We start from the raw sequence: 20,417 nt of genomic DNA on the forward strand, positions 1-20,417 counted from the left end.
CCCCTGAATTACATCAAATGCGTCGCTCAGAGAATGTCAATTTCGCATATTACACAGGGCTTAAACACGGGAACAGATATTTAAAATGGAGCGCATAGAATACCCTTTGTGTACAAATTGTAATCAAGCAGACCACACTTACTTTCATGTATTCTGGACCTGCCCACACATATGATATTTTTGGAGGGCAATAGCCTCTTACTTAACACTGTTATCAACACATACATTATCTCCTAAGGGTTTCCTTTGGATCATGCAGGGGGCTTTTGGTGACACAGAGGAAGTCAAAGACAGTTAATTCGAAAGGTGGGAATGGTGGGCAAGAAAGTTATGCTGGGGGTTTGGGTGCTCATTCCAAAGGAGGGAATGGTGGGCAAGAAAGTTATGCTGGGGGTTTGGGTGCTCATTCCAAAGGAGGGAATGGTGGGCAAGAAAGTTATAGTGGGGGTTTGGGTGTCATCAGACCCACCATATTATTAGCTGTGGAGAAACCAACTGCACGCATTGATGCTGTTTGAAAAGGGTTTGGTGTGCTTATTCCCACACTGGGAAAGGGCTCTTGGCAATATGGGGGGGGGGGGGGGGGAATATATTCAATCTTTGTTTCCGAGAGCCCGCAGTGGGATATTGAATACATTATAAGAAGTGAACAGCCTCGGTCAGCTACTTTTGTTTTTTGTTTTTCTTTGGGGGGGGGGGGGGGGGGGATAGGGATTCAGGGAATGTTCTTATTTGCTCACTGGATACCACCCAATTGGCAGGGGGTCATCAGAGTCCAGGCCCCTGGCCCTACTACTACTTTCTAGAGAAGGGGATACTTTCTCTTTCAGTTTCCTAGAGGTATGAAGGCTACTGGGGAGCAACCGGGGGAGAGAAGGGGGGATACTATTATTTTGGAGGGGATTATGTAAAATATTGATGGTGGTTCTAAAGTTGTTTGACCATGAATGTAGGATCAATGGCTTCTGTATCCTTGTTTCTGTTGGATTTAGTATACATGGTGTTTATTCATCAATAAAAACCATTGAAATATAATAGATCTTTAGAGACAAGAGGTGTTCCGCGGGATTGGAGACGAGATGATGTGGTCCCTCTTTAGAGAAGTGGGAAACAAGGAAAAAGTGGGGAAACTACAGGATGGTATGCCTCATATCAGTGCTGAAGAAAAAGATAATTAACTTTCTAGAAGCAAACATGGCTTTACCAAAGGAAAATCCTGCCAAACAAATTTGATTGATTTCTTTGACTGGGTGATCAAAGAATTGGATAAAGGACATGCACTACATGTAATCTACTTGGATTTCAGCAAAGCCTTTGATATGGTACCTCACAGAAGACAAGAATAAGTTGAGAGGGCTGACCTTAGGACCAAAAGTGGATTGGAAACAGATTGACAGAGGGTGGTGGTAAATGGAATACACTTGGAGGAAAGGAAGGCAAGTAGTGGAGTGCCTCATGGATCAGTCCTGGGGACGATTCTGTTTAATATTGCTAATGGATAAAGAAAAGATTGCCTTTTTGCTGAAGACATGAAGATAGCCAATAGAGTAAATACCCCAGAGTAGAAATCAACACCTTAAGCAAGTTGAAGCATATCCGCCAAGACAGCAGATCCCATCTCTATCTTAGCAACTTCTCAATCCACAACAGTTATCAGACGTCCTGTCCAAAGCATTCTCAGACCATCAAAACCATGCCCTAGCCATTAAGTCAACACAGATGACTGCCTGCACCACTAGAACCGAAACATCAAAACTATACGTCAGGAGAGATTCCATCCTGCAATACTGTGGGTTTTTCAAGCTATACTGTCATCCACTGGCATGGTGTTCTTCTTAGTCAAGGCAGAGACCACAGCATCCACAACTGGAGGGGTTTTAACATGTCTCTTCCTGCTCAGGAATCTTAAACAGTCTAATCATGGACCATGACAACCTAAAAGGAGCACCTGGGGCATTCCACTGAGCCCGAACAATGCCTTGAATATCTTGATGTATTTAGAAGGAATCAGTCTAATACCCTTCACTAAAGGGACCACATCCAGATTTCAGGAGCGTTAAGAGCCTCCTCAAAATTCAGAGTCAAAACCAGGTAAATCAATTCTTGCACTTCTTCCCAGTGGAAAACTTGAACTACAGAAGAATCCTCTCCTAGAAGCAAATCCTCCATCCACAAGGACACCTGTAAGGGTTTCTCTTGATCTTCTACCCCCTGATCACATTCCCTACGAAGAGAACGTGTGTTCAACAGTGCAAATAAATCCACTGAGCTTCCTCGAGGAGGAAGAGCCCCCCTCTCTCCCCGGGCTTGGTTCTAACTTCCAGCTAAACTTTTAAGGCAAAAGGGCCTTGTACATAGAAATATTCTGGAGGGAAACCCACCCCCCTCCCCCACACATTTCCCGGTCTAGCAACAAATGAAATAACTGCAGGTTCCAGTCGTCAGTTTTCTTTTAGATTTTGATTTGGACACAACCAAACCTTTCTCTGAATGGTAGCTATTACTTTTCATACACAGAAATAGAAAGTTAAATATTTTTCCATTACACTTCAAGAACATACATGCCTTCTTCCAATACTTGAACTGAATGCTTTTTTTTGTCACTGAATACATAATTATGCTGGTTCTGTTTCTATGCATCTAACCATAACCTCCATCTCTCAGCTAAGAGATTCTCCTCTACACTAAGGGCCAATATGTACTAAAAACCTTTCCTTATCTTATGTCTATGATAAAGCGAATGCTACATACCTGTAGAAGGTATTCTCCGAGGACAGCAGGCTGATTGTTCTCACTGATGGGTGACGTCCACGGCAGCCCCTCCAATCGGAACACTTTCTAGCAAAGTCCTTTGCTAGTCCTCGCGTGCCGATGCGCACCGCGCATGCGTGGCCGTCTTCCCGCCCGAACCGGCTCGTGCCGGCCAGTCTCATATGTAGCAAGACAAAGAGAAGGGAAGACACAACTCCAAAGGGGAGGCGGGCGGGTTTGTGAGAACAATCAGCCTGCTGTCCTCGGAGAATACCTTCGCTTTCTCCGAGGACAAGCAGGCTGCTTGTTCTCACTGATGGGGTATCCCTAGCCCCCAGGCTCACTCAAAACAACAACCATGGTCAATTGGGCCTCGCAACAGCGAGGACATAACTGAGATTGACCTAAAAAATTTACCAACTAACTGAGAGTGCAGCCTGGAACAGAACAAACATGGGCCTAGGGGGGTGGAGTTGGATTCTAAACCCCGAACAGATTCTGAAGCACTGACTGCCCGAACCGACTGTCGCGTCGGGTATCCTGCTGCAGGCAGTAATGAGATGTGAATGTGTGGACAGATGACCACGTCGCAGCTTTGCAAATCTCTTTAATAGTGGCTGACTTCAAGTGGGCTACCAACGCTGCCATGGCTCTAACATTATGAGCCGTGACATGACCCTCAAGAGCCAGCCCAGCCTGGGCGTAAGTGAAGGAAATGCAATCTGCTAGCCAATTGGATATGGTGCGTTTTCCCACAGCCACTCCCCTCCTGTTGGGATCAAAAGAACAAACAATTGGGCGGACTGTCTGTTGGGCTGTGTCCGCTCCAGATAGAAGGCCAATGCTCTCTTGCAGTCCAATGTGTGCAGCTGACGTTCAGCAGGGCAGGAATGAGGACGGGGAAAGAATGTTGGCAAGACAATTGACTGGTTCAGATGGAACTCCGACACAACCTTTGGCAAGAACTTAGGGTGAGTGCGGAGGACTACTCTGTTATGATGAAATTTGGTGTAAGGGGCCTGGGCTACCAGGGCCTGAAGCTCACTGACTCTACGAGCTGAAGTAACTGCCACCAAGAAAATGACCTTCCAAGTCAAGTACTTCAGATGGCAGGAATTCAGTGGCTCAAAAGGAGGTTTCATCAGCTGGGTGAGAACGACATTGAGATCCCATGACACTGTAGGAGGCTTGACAGGGGGCTTTGACAAAAGCAAACCTCTCATGAAGCGAACAACTAAAGGCTGTCCTGAGATCGGCTTACCTTCCACACGGTAATGGTATGCACTGATTGCACTAAGGTGAACCCTTACAGAGTTGGTCTTGAGACCAGACTCAGACAGGTGCAGAAGGTATTCAAGCAGGGTCTGTGTAGGACAAGAGCGAGGATCTAGGGCCTTGCTGTCACACCAGACGGCAAACCTCCTCCATTGAAAGAAGTAACTCCTCTTAGTGGAATCTTTCCTGGAAGCAAGCAAGATGCGGGAGACACCCTCTGACAGACCCAAAGAGGCAAAGTCTACGCTCTCAACATCCAGGCCGTGAGAGCCAGGGACCAGAGGCTGGGATGCAGAAGCGCCCCTTCGTCCTGTGTGATGAGGGTCGGAAAACACTCCAATCTCCACGGTTCTTCGGAGGACAACTCCAGAAGAAGAGGGAACCAGATCTGACGCGGCCAAAAAGGAGCAATCAGAATCATGGTGCCTCGGTCTTGCTTGAGTTTCAACAAAGTCTTCCCCACCAGAGGTATGGGAGGATAAGCATACAGCAGACCCTCCCCCCAGTCCAGGAGGAAGGCATCCGATGCCAGTCTGCCGTGGGCCTGAAGCCTGGAACAGAACTGAGGAACTTTGTGGTTGGCTCGAGATGCGAAGAGATCTACCAAGGGGGTGCCCCACACCTGGAAGATCTGTCGCACTACACGGGAATTGAGCGACCACTCGTGAGGTTGCATAATCCTGCTCAACCTGTTAGCCAGACTGTTGTTTACGCCTGCCAGGTATGTGGCTTGGAGCACCATGCTGTGACGGCGAGCCCAGAGCCACATGCTGACAGCTTCCTGACACAGGGGGCGAGATCCGGTGCCCCCCTGCTTGTTGATGTAATACATGGCAACCTGGTTGTCTGTCTGAATTTGGATAATTTGGTGGGACAGCCGATCTCTGAAAGCCTTCAGAGCGTTCCAGACCGCTCTTAACTCCAGGAGATTGATCTGTAGATCGCGTTCCTGGAGGGACCAGCTTCCTTGGGTGTGAAGCCCATCGACATGAGCTCCCCACCCCAGGAGAGACGCATCCGTGGTCAGCACTTTTTGTGGCTGAGGAATTTGGAAAGGACGTCCCAGCGTCAAATTGGACCAAATCGTCCACCAATACAGGGATTTGAGAAAACTCGTGGACAGGTGGATCACGTCTTCTAGATCCCCAGCAGCCTGAAACCACTGGGAGGCTAGGGTCCATTGAGCAGATCTCATGTGAAGGCGGGCCATGGGAGTCACATGAACTGTGGAGGCCATGTGGCCCAGCAATCTCAACATCTGCCGAGCTGTGATCTGCTGGGACGCTCGCACCCGCGAGACGAGGGACAACAAGTTGTTGGCTCTCGATTCTGGGAGATAGGAGCGAGCCGTCCGAGAATCCAGCAGAGCTCCTATGAATTCGAGTTTCTGCACTGGGAGAAGATGGGACTTTGGATAATTTATCACAAACCCCAGTAGCTCCAGGAGGCGAATAGTCATCTGCATGGACTGCAGGGCTCCTGCCTCGGATGTGTTCTTCACCAGCCAATCGTCGAGATATGGGAACACGTGTACTCCCAGTCTGCGAAGTGCCGCTGCTACTACAGCCAAGCACTTCGTGAACACTCTGGGAGCAGAGGCGAGCCCAAAGGGTAGCACACAGTACTGGAAGTGACGTGTGCCCAGCTGAAATCGCAGATACTGTCTGTGAGCTGGTAGTATTGGGATGTGAGTGTAGGCGTCCTTCAAGTCCAGAGAGCATAGCCAATCGTTTTCCTGAATCATGGGAAGAAGGGTGCCCAGGGAAAGCATCCTGAACTTTTCTTTGACCAGATATTTGTTCAGGGCCCTTAGGTCTAGGATGGGACGCATCCCCCCTGTTTTCTTTTCCACAAGGAAGTACCTGGAATAGAATCCCAGCCCTTCTTGCCCGGATGGCACGGGCTCGACCGCATTGGCGCTGAGAAGGGCGGAGAGTTCCTCTGCAAGTACCTGCTTGTGTTGGAAGCTGTAAGACTGAGCTCCCGGTGGACAATTTGGAGGTTTTGAGGTCAAATTGAGGGTGTATCCCTGCCGGACTATTTGGAGAACCCACTGATCGGAGGTTATGAGAGGCCACCTTTGGTGAAAAGCTTTCAACCTCCCTCCGACTGGCAGGTCGCCCGGCACTGACACTTGGATGTCGGCTATGCTCTGCTGGAGCCAGTCAAAAGCTCGTCCCTTGCTTTTGCTGGGGAGCCGAGGGGCCTTGCTGAGGCGCACGCTGCTGACGAGAGCGCGCGCACTGGGGCTTAGCCTGGGCTGCAGGCTGTCGAGAAGGAGGATTGTACCTACGCTTGCCAGAAGAGTAGGGAACAGTCTTCCTTCCCCCAAAAAATCTTCTACCTGTAGAGGTAGAGGCTGAAGGCTGCCGGCGGGAGAACTTGTCGAACGCGGTGTCCCGCTGGTGGAGCTGCTCTACCACCTGCTCGACTTTTTCTCCAAAAATATTATCCGCACGGCAAGGTGAGTCCGCAATCCGCTGCTGGATTCTATTCTCCAGGTCGGAGGCACGCAGCCATGAGAGTCTGCGCATCACCACACCTTGAGCAGCGGCCCTGGACGCAACATCAAAGGTGTCATACACCCCTCTGGCCAGGAATTTTCTGCAAGCCTTCAGCTGCCTGACCACCTCCTGAAATGGCTTGGCTTGCTCAGGGGGGAGCTTGTCCACCAAGCCCGCCAACTGCCGCACATTGTTCCGCATGTGTATGCTCGTGTAGAGCTGGTAGGACTGAATCTTGGCCACGAGCAAAGAAGAATGGTAGGCCTTCCTCCCAAAGGAGTCCAAGGTTCTAGAGTCCTTGCCCGGGGGCGCCGAAGCATGCTCCCTAGAACTCTTGGCCTTCTTTAGGGCCAAATCCACAACTCCAGAGTCATGAGGCAACTGAGTGCACATCAGCTCTGGGTCCCCATGGATCCGGTACTGGGACTCGATCTTCTTGGGAATGTGGGGATTACTTAGAGGCTTGGTCCAGTTCGCCAGCAATGTCTTTTTTAGGACATGATGCATGGGTACTGTGGACGCATGGGTACTGTGGAGAAGGATAGTCCAGGAGCTCAAACATTTCAGCCCTGGGCTCGTCCTCCACAACCACCGGGAAGGGGATGGCCGTAGACATCTCCCGGACAAAGGAAGCGAAAGACAGACTCTCAGGAGGAGAAAGCTGTCTTTCAGGAGAGGGAGTGGGTTCAGAAGGAAGACCCTCAGACTCCTCGTCAGAGAAATATCTGATGTCTTCTTCTTCTTTCCACGAGGCCTCACCATCGGTGTCAGACACAAGTTCACGGACCTGTGTCTGCAACCGTGCCCGGCTCGACTCCGTGGAACCACGGCGGGAGCGTCGAGAGGTAGACTCCCTCGCCCGCACCGGCGAAGCTCCCTCCGCCGACGTAGTCAGGGAGCCTTCCTGGGAGGCTACCGCACTCGGTACCCCAGACAATGGGCCAGCCAGCGCCTCGCTCAACGGTACCCATGGCGCAAGCACCCCCGGTACCGGAGGGGTAGGGCGCAACAGCTCTCCCAGAATCTCTGGGAGAACGGCCCGGAGGCTCTCGTGCAGAGCGGCTGTAGAAAAAGACATGGAAGCCGATGCAGGAGTCGATGTCAGAACCTGTTCCGGGCGTGGAGGCTGCTCCGGGCTGTCCAAAGGGGAGCGCATCGACACCTCTTGAACAGAGAGTCAGCGGTCCTCTCAGTGCCGATGCTTACTGGGTGCCGACTCCCTCGGCGACCCAGAGCTCTCGGTGCCGACACGGGAAGGGGACCGGTGACGATGCTTCTTCGATTTTTTGGACCGGAGCTTCCCGGCACCGACGAGGAGAACGTAGAATCCAGCCGTCTCTTCCTCGGGGCCGAGGCCGAAGAGGGTCGGTCTCGGGGGGGCTGTACCGCAGGAGCCCTCAGGGTAGGGGGAGACCCACCCGAAGGCTCACCGCCACCAGCAGAGGAATGGACAGCCCTCACCTGCACTCCAGACGAAGCACCACCGTCCGACATCAGCAGACGAGGAGGTCTCGATACCACCGACACAGCCCTCCGATGTCGCCCCGATGCAGGGGGCCGATGCCTCGATGCACTCGATGCAATCGGGGGCGAGGATGAAGGTCCGGGCGCCGACGACGTCGAAGCAGTCGATACTCCCGGTGCCGATGCCGACGAAGAGCCCGAGAACAAAACATTCCACTGGGCTAACCTCGCTACCTGAGTCCGCTGTTGCAAGCAAGAACACAGACTACAGGCCTGAGGGCGGTGCCCAGCCCCCAGACACTGAAGACACGACGCGTGCCTGTCAGTGAGCGAGATTACCGGGCGCACTGGGTGCACTTCTTGAAGCCGCTGGAAGACTTTGATGTCATGGGCGGAAAAATCGCGCCGGCGAGATCAAAACTCGAAATGGCGAAAATGGCACCGCAAAAATAGGGGGAAGAAAAACTTCGACCAAGGCCTAAATAGGGCCTACCCCGACGACGAAAGAAAACTTATCGGGGCAAAAACTAGAAGTACGGGAAGGGAGAAAACCAAAAGGTTTCCTTCAGACACCTTTATTTATTTATTTATTTTTTGAAGAACGAAGTCGATAAACGACACGCGAGGTCAACTTTGGGGCGCGAACGGCGAAACACGACCGTACCGAGCGCGGACAAAAGAAGACTGGCCGGCACGAGCCAGTTCGGGCGGGAAGACGGCCGCGCATGCGCGGTGCGCATTGGCGCGCGAGGACTAGCAAAGGACTTTGCTAGAAAGTGTTCCGATTGGAGGGGCTGCCATGGACGTCACCCATCAGTGAGAACAAGCAGCCTGCTTGTCCTCGGAGAAAATGCTTTATACATACAGTGATCTGTGCTATTTTTTCCATCAAGGAACTACAGTTTACAGTCTCTAATTTTGCTATCTCAAATTCCAGACTACAAAACCGCATCTACAGAGGCCACATAATCTTCTACTTGTCATATTATTCTATGAAGCAGTCATGTCAGCCCCTGAATGCCTACATTTTTAGAAAAACCCTTTCCCCTTATACAAAGACCATTCTTTACCATCATCTTTATCTTGCTACTTGAATTTGATTTCATACTTTTTAAATAATGATTTTTAGTGCTTGTGAAATCTAAGTTATTTATTCACAAAGCATGAACACTGGCAGTACCAACACACTCTTTCATATTGCTCTGTCAACATTCCTCACTTTTATTCTAGTACTGACCATTATTAAAAGTGATAGAGACTAACTGAATTTCGGTGCCGAAACTGGCCCAAAATTCTTTTTCTGCCCGGTTTCGTCCAAAAGGATAAAGCCATGGTTTCGGTTTTGGCCAAAACTGTTTTTGGTGGAAGCTGAAAATGTGTGCTTTGTCCTGTGCTGTTTCCCTCCCTCAACAGGAGTTGCCTCTCCCCACCTGTTGATGCTCCCCTCAGGCCTATTTTACAATACCTGGGGTCTAAGGGATGTAGTCAGGGCAAGAGTGATCCCCATGTCGCTCCTGTCCATGCTGGTTCTGTTCTCAAAATGTCTGACATCACCTCTACTGAAAATTTCGTGAGATGGCTGCAAGAGGTCACAGCAGCCATTTTGAGAGTACAGTTGATATGGGCAAGAGCAACTGGGGACCACTTCTGCCCTGACTACACCACCAGAGATTGTAAGGTAGGTTTTTTTTTGTTTTTTTTTTTTGGGGGGGGGGGGGGGGGCTACTCTTCTTTTTTTTTTGATCATGATGTTGTTGTGTAATGTGATTGCAAGTAATGCGGTTTTATGATCCTGCATAGTAGTTTGTATGATACAATGCTCCAAATACTTTTGATACAAAAGTTTAGCAGAAATTTAAGTACGTAAATTTGGGACGATAAGCTCCTTAGGAATTACCCTCTCTGTGGAGATATATCAGCTGTCATTCAGAAATGTGACGTAAAGTCAGAAATTATAAAAGCACTGTGGCTTTTAGGTTCAGTTTTAATTAGCTGAGGTCCATGTGTATGGAGACTATTTTGCTTGAAGGTAAAATAGTCTTTCATTATTTAAATTATATATATATTGGCTTGGATATTATTTGGGTGATTCTAAAGAATTTTCATGCTCTGTTGGGTACAACGAAAATAGTGCGTTTTAATCAAACTTGTGGTATGCAGAAGCTTGTCCTTAATCAGTTTTATAAGTAAATACAAAACAGAAAAACATCTCGATGATACTTTCTCTTGTTATTTGTGCACAGTTTGGGTAACGATAAAAAGCTGGTAATCATGATTATTTAGTTATTTTTATTTTTTTACATGTTCTCACAAAGTTCCTTTCTCAAATTCTAACTACATCTGCATTGACTTAGGAACCTAAACATGCCCGACTTGTTGAGAAGTCCTTGTTAAAATGGATATCCTAGTTGTCAGCCTGTGCTTGCAGTTCCTGGAACTGGAGGGTAACCTCTTGTGGATTTGATAGAAGGCTGCCGATTGCAAACTCTAACAATCTCCAGTGGGCCTCACTAGTTCACATTCACACAACCAAATTTTAGTTTTCGGTTTTGGCCAAATCCAGGTGGTAAGTTTCAGCTGCAGTTTTGGTTTTCGCCAAAACTAGGTGAAAAAAAGTTTTGGTCAGCATCTACAAAGTAATTCACTTTCAATGCTTCTGCCAAGAGGGCCAACAAGTATATCAAATAGTATCAACTGTAATAACACATTTACTGATATGGATAGCTGCCTACTAAGAAAATAAATATTCTGAAGAAAATGAGAAAAACCCGCACAGGAAGGCACTGAAAACAAACTCTGTTGAGACGCGCTGAAGAGAGACCATGAAGACGCGACCTCTCAGCTCCATGGGGAAAAAAAAAAAAAAAAAGACTGCAGAACCTGTGCTCACACGTTGGATACATTCTCACATCTGTGTGACATCATCCGACAGAGCTTGGTGCAGGTGCTACCTAGGATATACAGCTATTTGAAAATTCTAGCAGCATCCCACTTCGCATGTGCAGGTGCCTTCCCATCCGATGCACGAGCACAGGTTCTTCAGTAGGGTAACATTGCTAAAGGAATACAACTCCTACGGGAGATAGGAGGGTATGTGAGACAACTCAGCCTGATGCCCTCTGAGAACACCAGCTACATGAGTAACTTCACTTTCTCCATGGACAAGTAGGCCATCAGTATTCTCATATCTGGAATCCCTAGCTACCAGGCTCACCGAGAAAACAACAATGCTAGGACAATACAGACTCGAGACATCAAGGCCTTGAAGTCAATCAACCCTAAACTATACACATACAAATTGTGAACGTGCAGACTGGAACAGAACAAAACTGAACCTAGGAGGGTAGAGTTGGATGCTAGACACCAAACAAATTCTGCAGGACTGTCTGACTGAACCAGCTGTCACGTCGAGTATCCTGCTCAAGGCAGTAATGAGATGTGAACAAGTGGATTAAGGACCATGTTGCAAATCTCCTCAATGGAGGCTGACCCCTCAGGTGGGCTATCGACGTAACCATAGCTCTGACATTATAAGCCTTGACATGACTGTCTAGAGTCAGCCCAGCCTTGGCATAAATGAAGGAGATACAATCTGCTAGCCACTGGAAATACCGTGTTTGCCAATGGCTACCCTTATCCTGTTTAGGTCAAAATAAAAGCTGGGTGGACTTTCTATGAGCTTTAGTCCGCTCTAGATAGTCTAAAGTATGCAGTACACTTTCGACAGGATGGGCATGCAGCTTGGTAAAAATGTTGGCAGCACAACTGACTGGTTAACATGGAACTCCAACACTACCTTAGGAAAGAATTTAGAGTGTGTGCAAAGAATTAATTTATTGTGATTAAATTTTGTGGAAGGTGGATTGGCCACCAGGGCCTGACTCTTACTGACTCAGAGCTGAAGTGACTGCCACCAAAAACACAACTTTCCAGGTCAAATACCTCAGATGACAGGCATCAAGTGACTCAAAAGGAGTTTTCATCAGCCAGGTGAGAATGATGTTGAGATCTTAAGACACAAGTAGGTGATTTGACTGGAGGTGCTGATATAGGCCGCACAGACCAGTCTGCAATGGATCTGACACAGAGGACATGTACCAAGGGACAGCGATGGTGAGTGTTGAGGGAAGCTAAAGAAGCATAAGCATCCCCTTTGAAGTGTCGAGGGAAGTGGAGACCTCCTCGAATCCAGTGCACTCCCTGTGGTAAAGTCTGAGAAGCCATCGAGGTCAATGCTTCCAGTGACAATGTCAATAGATCGGCCTTTGAGGAGCCAAAATATTTCTCCTGCTGGACCTGCCGCGCCCTGTGTGTCCTCAACTGCATTTTTAAACAGAGAGAACACCAGTTGAGCTCATGGTTATTTCCAAGGCACCCAATGTACCAAGAGGTGCATTGGGCGCACCTCTTGAAGCCACTGGAGGTCCTTCTTGGACATTGAGAAAAGAATCGTGTCTTTGTAAATCGCTTTGACTTATATGTTAAAAAAAGTTATTTATCAAGTTGTAATAAACAAAAGAATCGTGGCTAAATTAAACTCCTCAACCTTTGAGTGTCAAAAAGAGCAAGGCTCAAATAGAAGTTGGTGCTCCAGCTTGAAAAGGGTCTAAAGAGCTCAGCAAAAAAGGAAAACTTGAAGAGCCAAAAACCTATTAAAAATAAAAAGGGAAGGTACTGAAAATAAGCATTATGAAAATGAGAAAAAAAAAAAAAAAGAGGAAAAACCCAAAGAAGAAGACACTGAAAAAAATATCTGTCAAGAACCTGTGCTCGCACGTTGGATGGGATGCTGCTAGGATTTTCTAATATCTATATACGCTAGGCAGTGTCCGCACCATGCTCCGTCGGATGATGTCACCCAGATGTGAGAATACCGACGACCTGCATGTCCTCAGAGAAAGTTGATTTACACTCAATGTAAGAACTGATCTTCCTTGTTTTAAACTTATTTGCTTTACTGTAGAGGAAAGGAACAAAAGCAAGTTAAAGTATCCGAGAACACAAGTTACAATATTAAAAGATACTGCATTAAAGTTGTGGCACTGGCAGCCCCCATCCACTTTTGAGTTAAGAGAGCAACAGTTATACAGCAGTACAATGGGACTAACTATTTGGCAAGGATCTCTCCTGGATGGAAGAAAAGGACAAGGTCATACCTTTATAGATTTCTGGTTTACTTTGTAGTTTCCACGGCTCAATTTCTGTAATGCACGGAAAGCATCCTGTCTATTCACCATAACAATATAGGCACAGCCTCTGGGAGGGATCATCTGTTCCACACAGAATACAGTGTTATTAAAAATGCTGGCAATACTAAAAACTAAATAACCCCCCCCCCCCCCCCCCGAAAAAAAAAATTATGGAAAATAGTTCATAAATTTCAACAAAAATAAGGCAACTAAACACCTCTCATTCAAACCCTAACACTTCCATTTATTTGAACTCACATTAATTGATTCAATTGGACCGAACTCTTCTAAGAGGCTTCCAACATCCTGCTGAGTTGTTCTTTTGTCCAGCTGTCCCACCCACAATGTAGTACTACAAACTAGAAAAAGAAAAAATTTAAAATCAAGACATGCTGCATGAATTGTTAAGAATGGAGAGGATGTAAGTCGAAACTGCAGGACTATGGTCTAAGAAATGTTTTGTAAAGATTTGGAACCCCTATTTGGGTACTTGACCTCAACTTTGTAAAATAATTTTCAAGTTTAAAGTACATTAGTTCTACAGAGAGAGAAGGGTATTATGGACTACAGCAATGAGTTGATTGAGGAGGTAGGTAGTTTTTTTTTTTTAGGGGTGGGCAGAGTTCAAGGGTTTTTTTTTTTTTTTTTTTTTGGGGGGGGGGGGGGGGGGGGGGATCTGAATACAAAACCAGAACAAAACTTGCCTGTCACTTTATGCTTTTGTAACTGTATCGCATTTGGTATTATGAGGTTGTGCTGAATAGTTTGACTACTTTAATAAAGATATTTAAATATAAAATCAAGTCATCCTTTAAAATCCATAGACTAAAATTACATTTAATCAAGGCTAAAATAAAGGTATGTGTGTATGGGTAAATTAGGTCTTACCTGCTAATTTACTTTCCTTTAGTCCTTCCAGACTGGCTCACATGGGGTTAACATAAGAAAAGTCAAACTGTGTCAGACCCATTTAGCCCAGTATCCTGCTTCCAATAATGGCCAATCCAGATCAGAAGTACCTGGCAGAAACCCAATTAGTAACATTCCATGCTACTGATTCCGGGACAAGAAGTGGCTTCCCCATGTTCATCTCAATAATAGACTATGGACATTTCCTGCAAGTACTTGTCCAAATCTTTTTTAAACCCAGATACACTAACCTCTGTTACCACATCCTCCAGCAACAAGTTTCAGAGCTTAACTATTCCTTTAGTGAAAAAACATTTCCTCCTGTTTGTTTCAAAAGTATGTCCATATAATTTCATTGAGTGGCCACTGGTCTTTGTACTTTTTGCAAGAGTGAAAAATTCACTTTTACCCATTGTACACCACTCAGAAATTTGTAGACCTCAAACATATTCCCCATCAGCCATCTCTTTTCCAAGCTGAAGGGACCTAACCTCTTTAGCTTTTCCACATATGGAAAGAGTTCCATCCCCTTTACCATTCTGGTCGCTCTTCTTTGAACCTTTTCTAATTCCGCTATATCTTTTTTGAGATATTGCAACCAGAACAGAACATAATACTCAAGGTGATGTCACACCATGGAGTGATACAGAGGCATTAATTCTTGGTCTTATTTACCTTTTAAGTTAGGGGCAAAATTATCCTTTGTGAAGTTTAAAGCAGGTGTGAAAACCTATTTACTAAAGCCTTCCCTAAGTAGACGGAGTACTGTTTAGGCAGGATTACTTACCAACTACCACAACCCCCTTCTGTTTGTTCTGTAATAGAGTTTGTGTGTTTCTAATGATGAAAAGTATGATTGCTTTCCACTTTCTGTTTATGCACTGGAGTTTTCTTCTGTCTTAATTTTAGGCTGTACACTGCTTTGATATGGCAACACTAAAGGAAGTACAGTAAAACAAATATAAACAAATATCTAAAACCACCTTGTTTACACCAGGTTAAGAGCCAAATGTTAAAGCTGTGTTACGTCCCTCCCGGCTAGGATGAGGATCGGTCTTGGGAAGGTCTGTTTCGGTTTCCTAAGTCTGGCAGCCGTCATCCGACTTAGCGCAATGGTACACAGCCATCTTGGATAGATCATATCCCAGGAAGCCATCTTGGACTAACGAGGACAGGAAGGAAGCCCATATTTGGTCCTTAGAGCTCTGCTGAAGGGGGCAGCCATCTTGGTTCAGCTGCACATGCTTTAGCCTAATTCCTCCTCTACTTAAGGCACTGCCTCCAGCCCTTCAGTGCTTCGGCTTCTGCTGCGCAGAGGTTGTGGTCTGCATCCGTGTTCCTTACCTGATTCCTGAGTTTCTCCTGTGTTTCGACCTTGGCTTGTTTCCTGACCACGCATTGTGTTGCTGCCTGCCTTTTGACCCTGGACTGTGTTTGGACTATTCTCAGCTCTACTGTTTTCCTGGCTCTTGGCTGTGTCTGTTGGCTACCTGTCTGGTCGGTGGTCCTGCAACCCCGCCAGTTCCGGAAGTCCTGCCGGCTGCTTGAACCCAGGGGCTCAACTCCTGGGGAATAGTGGCTAAGTGCAGGTGAAGCTAGGGGTTGTCTGGCTGCCTGACTGAGTGTGGTGCACTCCATCTTCGCCGTGCTCAGTCGGAGCACAAGGGCTCACATCCCCAGTCATAACAAGCTGGTTGTGTGTGGCAACTTCTCATCTACACATGAACAAGCAGAAGCTTTGAAAATACTACAGTATTGACTGAGGATATAATTCTCGCCTCCAAAATTTGGAAGTCTCTGTACTGTAGATATGCTATTTCTTGCCAGGTCATTTGTTCCCAGATGGATAACATCAGTTTTACTAAACTTTACTTCTCCAATATCACCAACAATTTAGTTTGTGTTTTTGCTAAGAATCTCAGAGGCATTTAACCTTTTTCTGTCCTTAGCACCGAATCCCAAGTTTTTTCCTCTATTAATTGAATCTCCCAGCAGTTTTATTTTGAGCTCTTTTGACAGTCACTAAGGAATATCTGGTAAACTGAATACAGAGGGTATCACTCATTTTTACTGAATTCATTTCAGATTTTATTCCTTATTTTATAGGGCAAAGAAGGCAGGTGTATCATTTGGGGGAGTAAGTGTTTGAGTAACAGGTTTTATGCCATAAGAATCCACAGTAAACCATTTATTTACTGAACTCACTTCAGATTTTATTCCTGGAGCATCCTCATTTTCCAAGACAGAGAAAACATTGCTCAAGGATACCCTCTGGGGGAGTGGGTGATGCTATGTAACAAGTACTGAACTCACTTGCCATGTTCGTACAATCCATCGTCAGAGTCGTCAGCCCAACAGGAAGGGAGAGAGGGAGGGAAGGAAGGAAGATGTGAAGTTATTGAGATAGTGGATTTGAAGAACTTGAGGATAGGAGACAGTCAAAGAGGGAGAAATTACAGCCTTTCAAATCACCAAGAAGGCCAGACACAGTCTGTCTCTCCTCCTGCTCATCAATATCTCAAGCAAGGAAGTTGAAAATGTCTGAATGGGTGGTATGTGAAAAATGAGTTACTGGAATTACGGGGAATTTTGGACTTACCTGCTAATTTCCTTTCTTTGAATCCTTCAGTCCAGACAAGTGGGTTATATCTCCCTGCCAGCAGATGGAGCCAGGAGAAAACAGCTCAGAGCACAGTTCATGCCACTTATAGGGAGAGCTGGCGCTGCTTTCATCTCCTTAGTATCCTAATATCAAAGCTAAGACCACTGAAGGCAAATTCTCATGTTTTGGGTTTCCAACTCCCCCCCCCCCCCCCCCCCCCCCCCCCCAGTTAAACCTAATTCACTCAAAATCATCCGTTCATGGTCACTAAGCCAGGAATGAGAATTCAATATACCAAGGAAATAACTATCTTCAGAGTGGGCTACAACATACCCAGTTAAACCTAATTCACTCAAATCATCCGTTCATGGTCACTAAGCCAGGAATGAGAATTCAATATACCAAGGAAATAACTATCTTCAGAGTGGGCTACAACATACTTTTTGTTAGCTTTTTAAATTTGTCACATTAAGAAAAAACCACCATGGTTTCCATGGATGGGTTCTGGACTGGTCTGGCAGGACTCAAGGAAATGAAATTCACATGCAAGTCCAAATTTCCTCTTGCCAATCAATCATGCCAGACCAGTCAAGATGAGTGGGATGTACCCACGCTCTACCAAGACTGGGCAGAAGGAAGCTATGATAGATCTCAGAATTCCTACATCTAAGGCGTCAAACCTCCAGACCTACATACTCACATTGAGGAACTTAAAAAAGGGGTGCAACAAAAGCAAGAGAATTATCCTACCAGTATCTTCTGGAAGACAGAATAACTGCCTATCAGGACCTGTGCTCCGATCAAGTGGCCTAGGTATCTTGCTAACTATTGTTGGTGTGAATCAAGGTGATCACCTCCTTAATTTCTCCTAGAATTGATGCCTTAAAGACCAATGGCCCTTATTAGGCCACATTAATGATCTCCAGCCTCACAACTGGTGTTTTCCATTCAGAATGAAAAGAAGTGACTGTCCACCTGCACTTGAAGGATCCCAAAGCAGACCCCTCTGACCCTCTAAGTCATTGCCCCATATCAGATCTTCTGTTCTTTTCAAAAGTGAAAGAGAAAATAGTGGCTATTCAGCTTACTTATTTGGACCAAACAAATGCATTTCATCCAAGACAGACTGGGTTACATCCTTATCACTGTACTGAGTGTATGCTCCTTGCAATACTAGATTTTATTAGAACAAATCAGGATCAAGGAAAGGATGCCTTGCTACTCATTTGACTTCTTTGTAGTTTTCAATTTTGTGGACCATTCTATTCCCTTACATAGACTTTCTGAACTGGATATATCTAGGCCTGCTTTTACTTGGTTTCAATCGTATCTTTAAAACAATTTTTTTTTTTTTTAAAGATTCATTGGCAGAAATAGACTTCCTATTCACATTCTGTTCACTATGGTGTCCCTCAGGGATCTCTTCATAGACCCAGACTTTTCAATGTCTTTCATTCTCTTTTAGCATTCTTAATTCAGTCTAACTTTGACTGTACTTAATTCCTTTTCTTCTGATTCTATAAAGATTTCAGGGAAACTAGATACCATCACAAGCTGGATAGCAGGAAACAGCTTAAAATTAAACCTATCTAAAATGACTGCTGTCTTACTAACCTGGTACCACCGACTACTGGTCCCACATTATCCTAGGATCCAAGAGATGAGTATCCCATTTAGTACAACTGGACCCATATTATCCTAAGATCCAAGGGATGTGTATCCCGTTTAATACTTCTGTGAAAATTCTTGGAGCAATCTGTTGCTGATATTACCTTTAAGCATATCTTCTCTATTAAAAAAAAAAAATACTCTACATATTAAGACAATAACCACACCTTAAAACTCCTCTTAGATCAAGATGCACTTCATCTGTTACTACATTCACTAATTTTATCATGACTTGACTGTAACTCTTTGAGGTTCTTTTACTAAGGTGCGCTAACCGATTTAGCATGCACTAAATGGTGTGCAGCCCATTGAATATCTATGGGCTGCATGACAGTAAAAGAAGGAAGAGAGACTGAAAGGGCACACCATCTTCCACCTGCTGGAAACTGATAATACTGAGTCTAGTTACAATTAGCCAGGGCTCTTATTGACTCTACAGTCAGAGATTTCAGTATCCACTGCTGGAAGGTGTACACAACCCATCAGTTGCATTCTGGACCGGAGGGACGCTAAGGAACTTTTGCTACGTTGCCTTATTCTCCCAAGGGCCAATGATGTAAAAGAGAACAGTAGGGTTCTCTTTGCAACAAAGTTTATATCACCTGATACTAAATATCCTTGCTACGTTGCCTTATTCTCCCAAGGGCCAATGATGTAAAAGAGAACAGTAGAGATCTTCCAGAAAGAATCATCTGACTTGGGAAAAGGATGAAACACTTCTCCTGAGTAGACCTTTCAGAAACTAGATCATGGAATATCAAGATTCTTAGCAAGAACATGCACAGAAGACTGGATGCCAATCCTGGTTTTAGCTAGATATTCAAACCCCCTGGTGCATGCTTTTCTTTGTGTGATAAACTTGCTTGTCTTGAAGTTTTGCAGCGCTGATACGAGATCTCATAGACGTGCCCAACTTGGCCACTAGTAAAGCCATAGCCACAGCCACTTCTATTCCTTACAAACATGGTTGGTTCAGAAATTCATCTGACCCGATTACGGTGTCAGTCAGGTGTATTGCTCCCAGGTCCTGCAGGGGAACTTCACCCCCAGTCCAAATATGACATTTAGCAGGGCGCCCAAGAGCTACTTTTTCCCTCAGCTTTGTTCCGCATCAGCAAATAGTGCTGTCATGCCTGCAACTACCTGGACTGTTACCAAGTTAGAGACCAGCATTGCTGGAGTGCTAGATAGCTGACTCCGGCACTTTGACTAAACTTGGACCTGTTGGTACTCTTCCAGGACCACTGTCACCACCAGCTACCCCAGACCATTAATCCCCTCCCAGTCTATTAGGTTCATCTCTATAATGCAAAAAAAAACCCAAAAAAAACCAGGAAGAGAAATCCTGATCCAATTCCTTCCAGACAACTATGAAAGTTACCTTCAATATTCCCTGGAAAAGAGGACGTAGCCTTGTAACACTGTCCTGGAGCTTAGAACCTACAGAAAGAACCATTTTCATGGAGGAACTGGAAATAGGAGGTCTGGGCACAGGGTGAGGACTTGAGCTCCTGATGTCCAAGGCTGCAAGACCATGTTTTCTTGAGATGAGGGCTCCCCTATGTTCTAGGAACTGGGAAGGACAAACTGGGGTTTGGTTTTTTTTAGGGCTGCAGTTCTATTAAAACTTTTAATCATAATTAATCACATAACTGAAGGATTACAAACAAGTCTGCCCTCTCTCCCTTCCGCTATGGGTTCAGAATTTGACTCCCTCTCTCTTCAACCCCTGGATTTGGCATCTCTTTCCCTTCCCTCTCACGCAGGTCCAGCACTTCCCCCTTCCCTCCAGTCCCCTCTGCCCACCCATGGGACCAGCCCCTCCATCTCTCAAGCCCACTCTCCCCCATGGGTCCAGCACATCTTCCTTCCTTCCAGCCTCCTCACCCCTCCCAGGAGTCCAAGCACCTCTCTCCCTAACCTCCAGCCCCCAGTCACTCCCCCCCATTGGTCCAAGCACCTCTCCCCCCCCCCCATGGATCCAGTACCAGTCTCCCCTCCAGCCCCCACTCTACCCCTCTATGGATCTACCACCTCTCTCCCTTCCCTACAGCC

The 20,417-nt window shown here is 46.1% G+C and overlaps 1 protein-coding gene across 5 annotated transcripts in view; it reads right to left on the bottom strand.

Moving 5' to 3' along the window:
• SCAF4 (SR-related CTD associated factor 4) overlaps window positions 1-20,417 on the bottom strand; it is a 314,126-nt gene that overhangs the window by 115,780 nt on the left and 177,929 nt on the right. For all 5 annotated transcript variants that reach the window (XM_030202137.1, XM_030202136.1, XM_030202135.1 and 2 more), the window contains 2 exons: window positions 13,442-13,542; window positions 13,151-13,264 (listed from right to left, as the gene is read on the bottom strand). In XM_030202137.1, coding sequence (XP_030057997.1) covers window positions 13,151-13,264; window positions 13,442-13,542 — 215 coding nt within the window. The remainder of the gene's footprint in view (window positions 1-13,150; window positions 13,265-13,441; window positions 13,543-20,417) is intronic.

This window comes from Microcaecilia unicolor, chromosome 4 (assembly GCF_901765095.1).
Source record: "Microcaecilia unicolor chromosome 4, aMicUni1.1, whole genome shotgun sequence".
Lineage (NCBI taxonomy): Eukaryota > Metazoa > Chordata > Amphibia > Gymnophiona > Siphonopidae > Microcaecilia > Microcaecilia unicolor.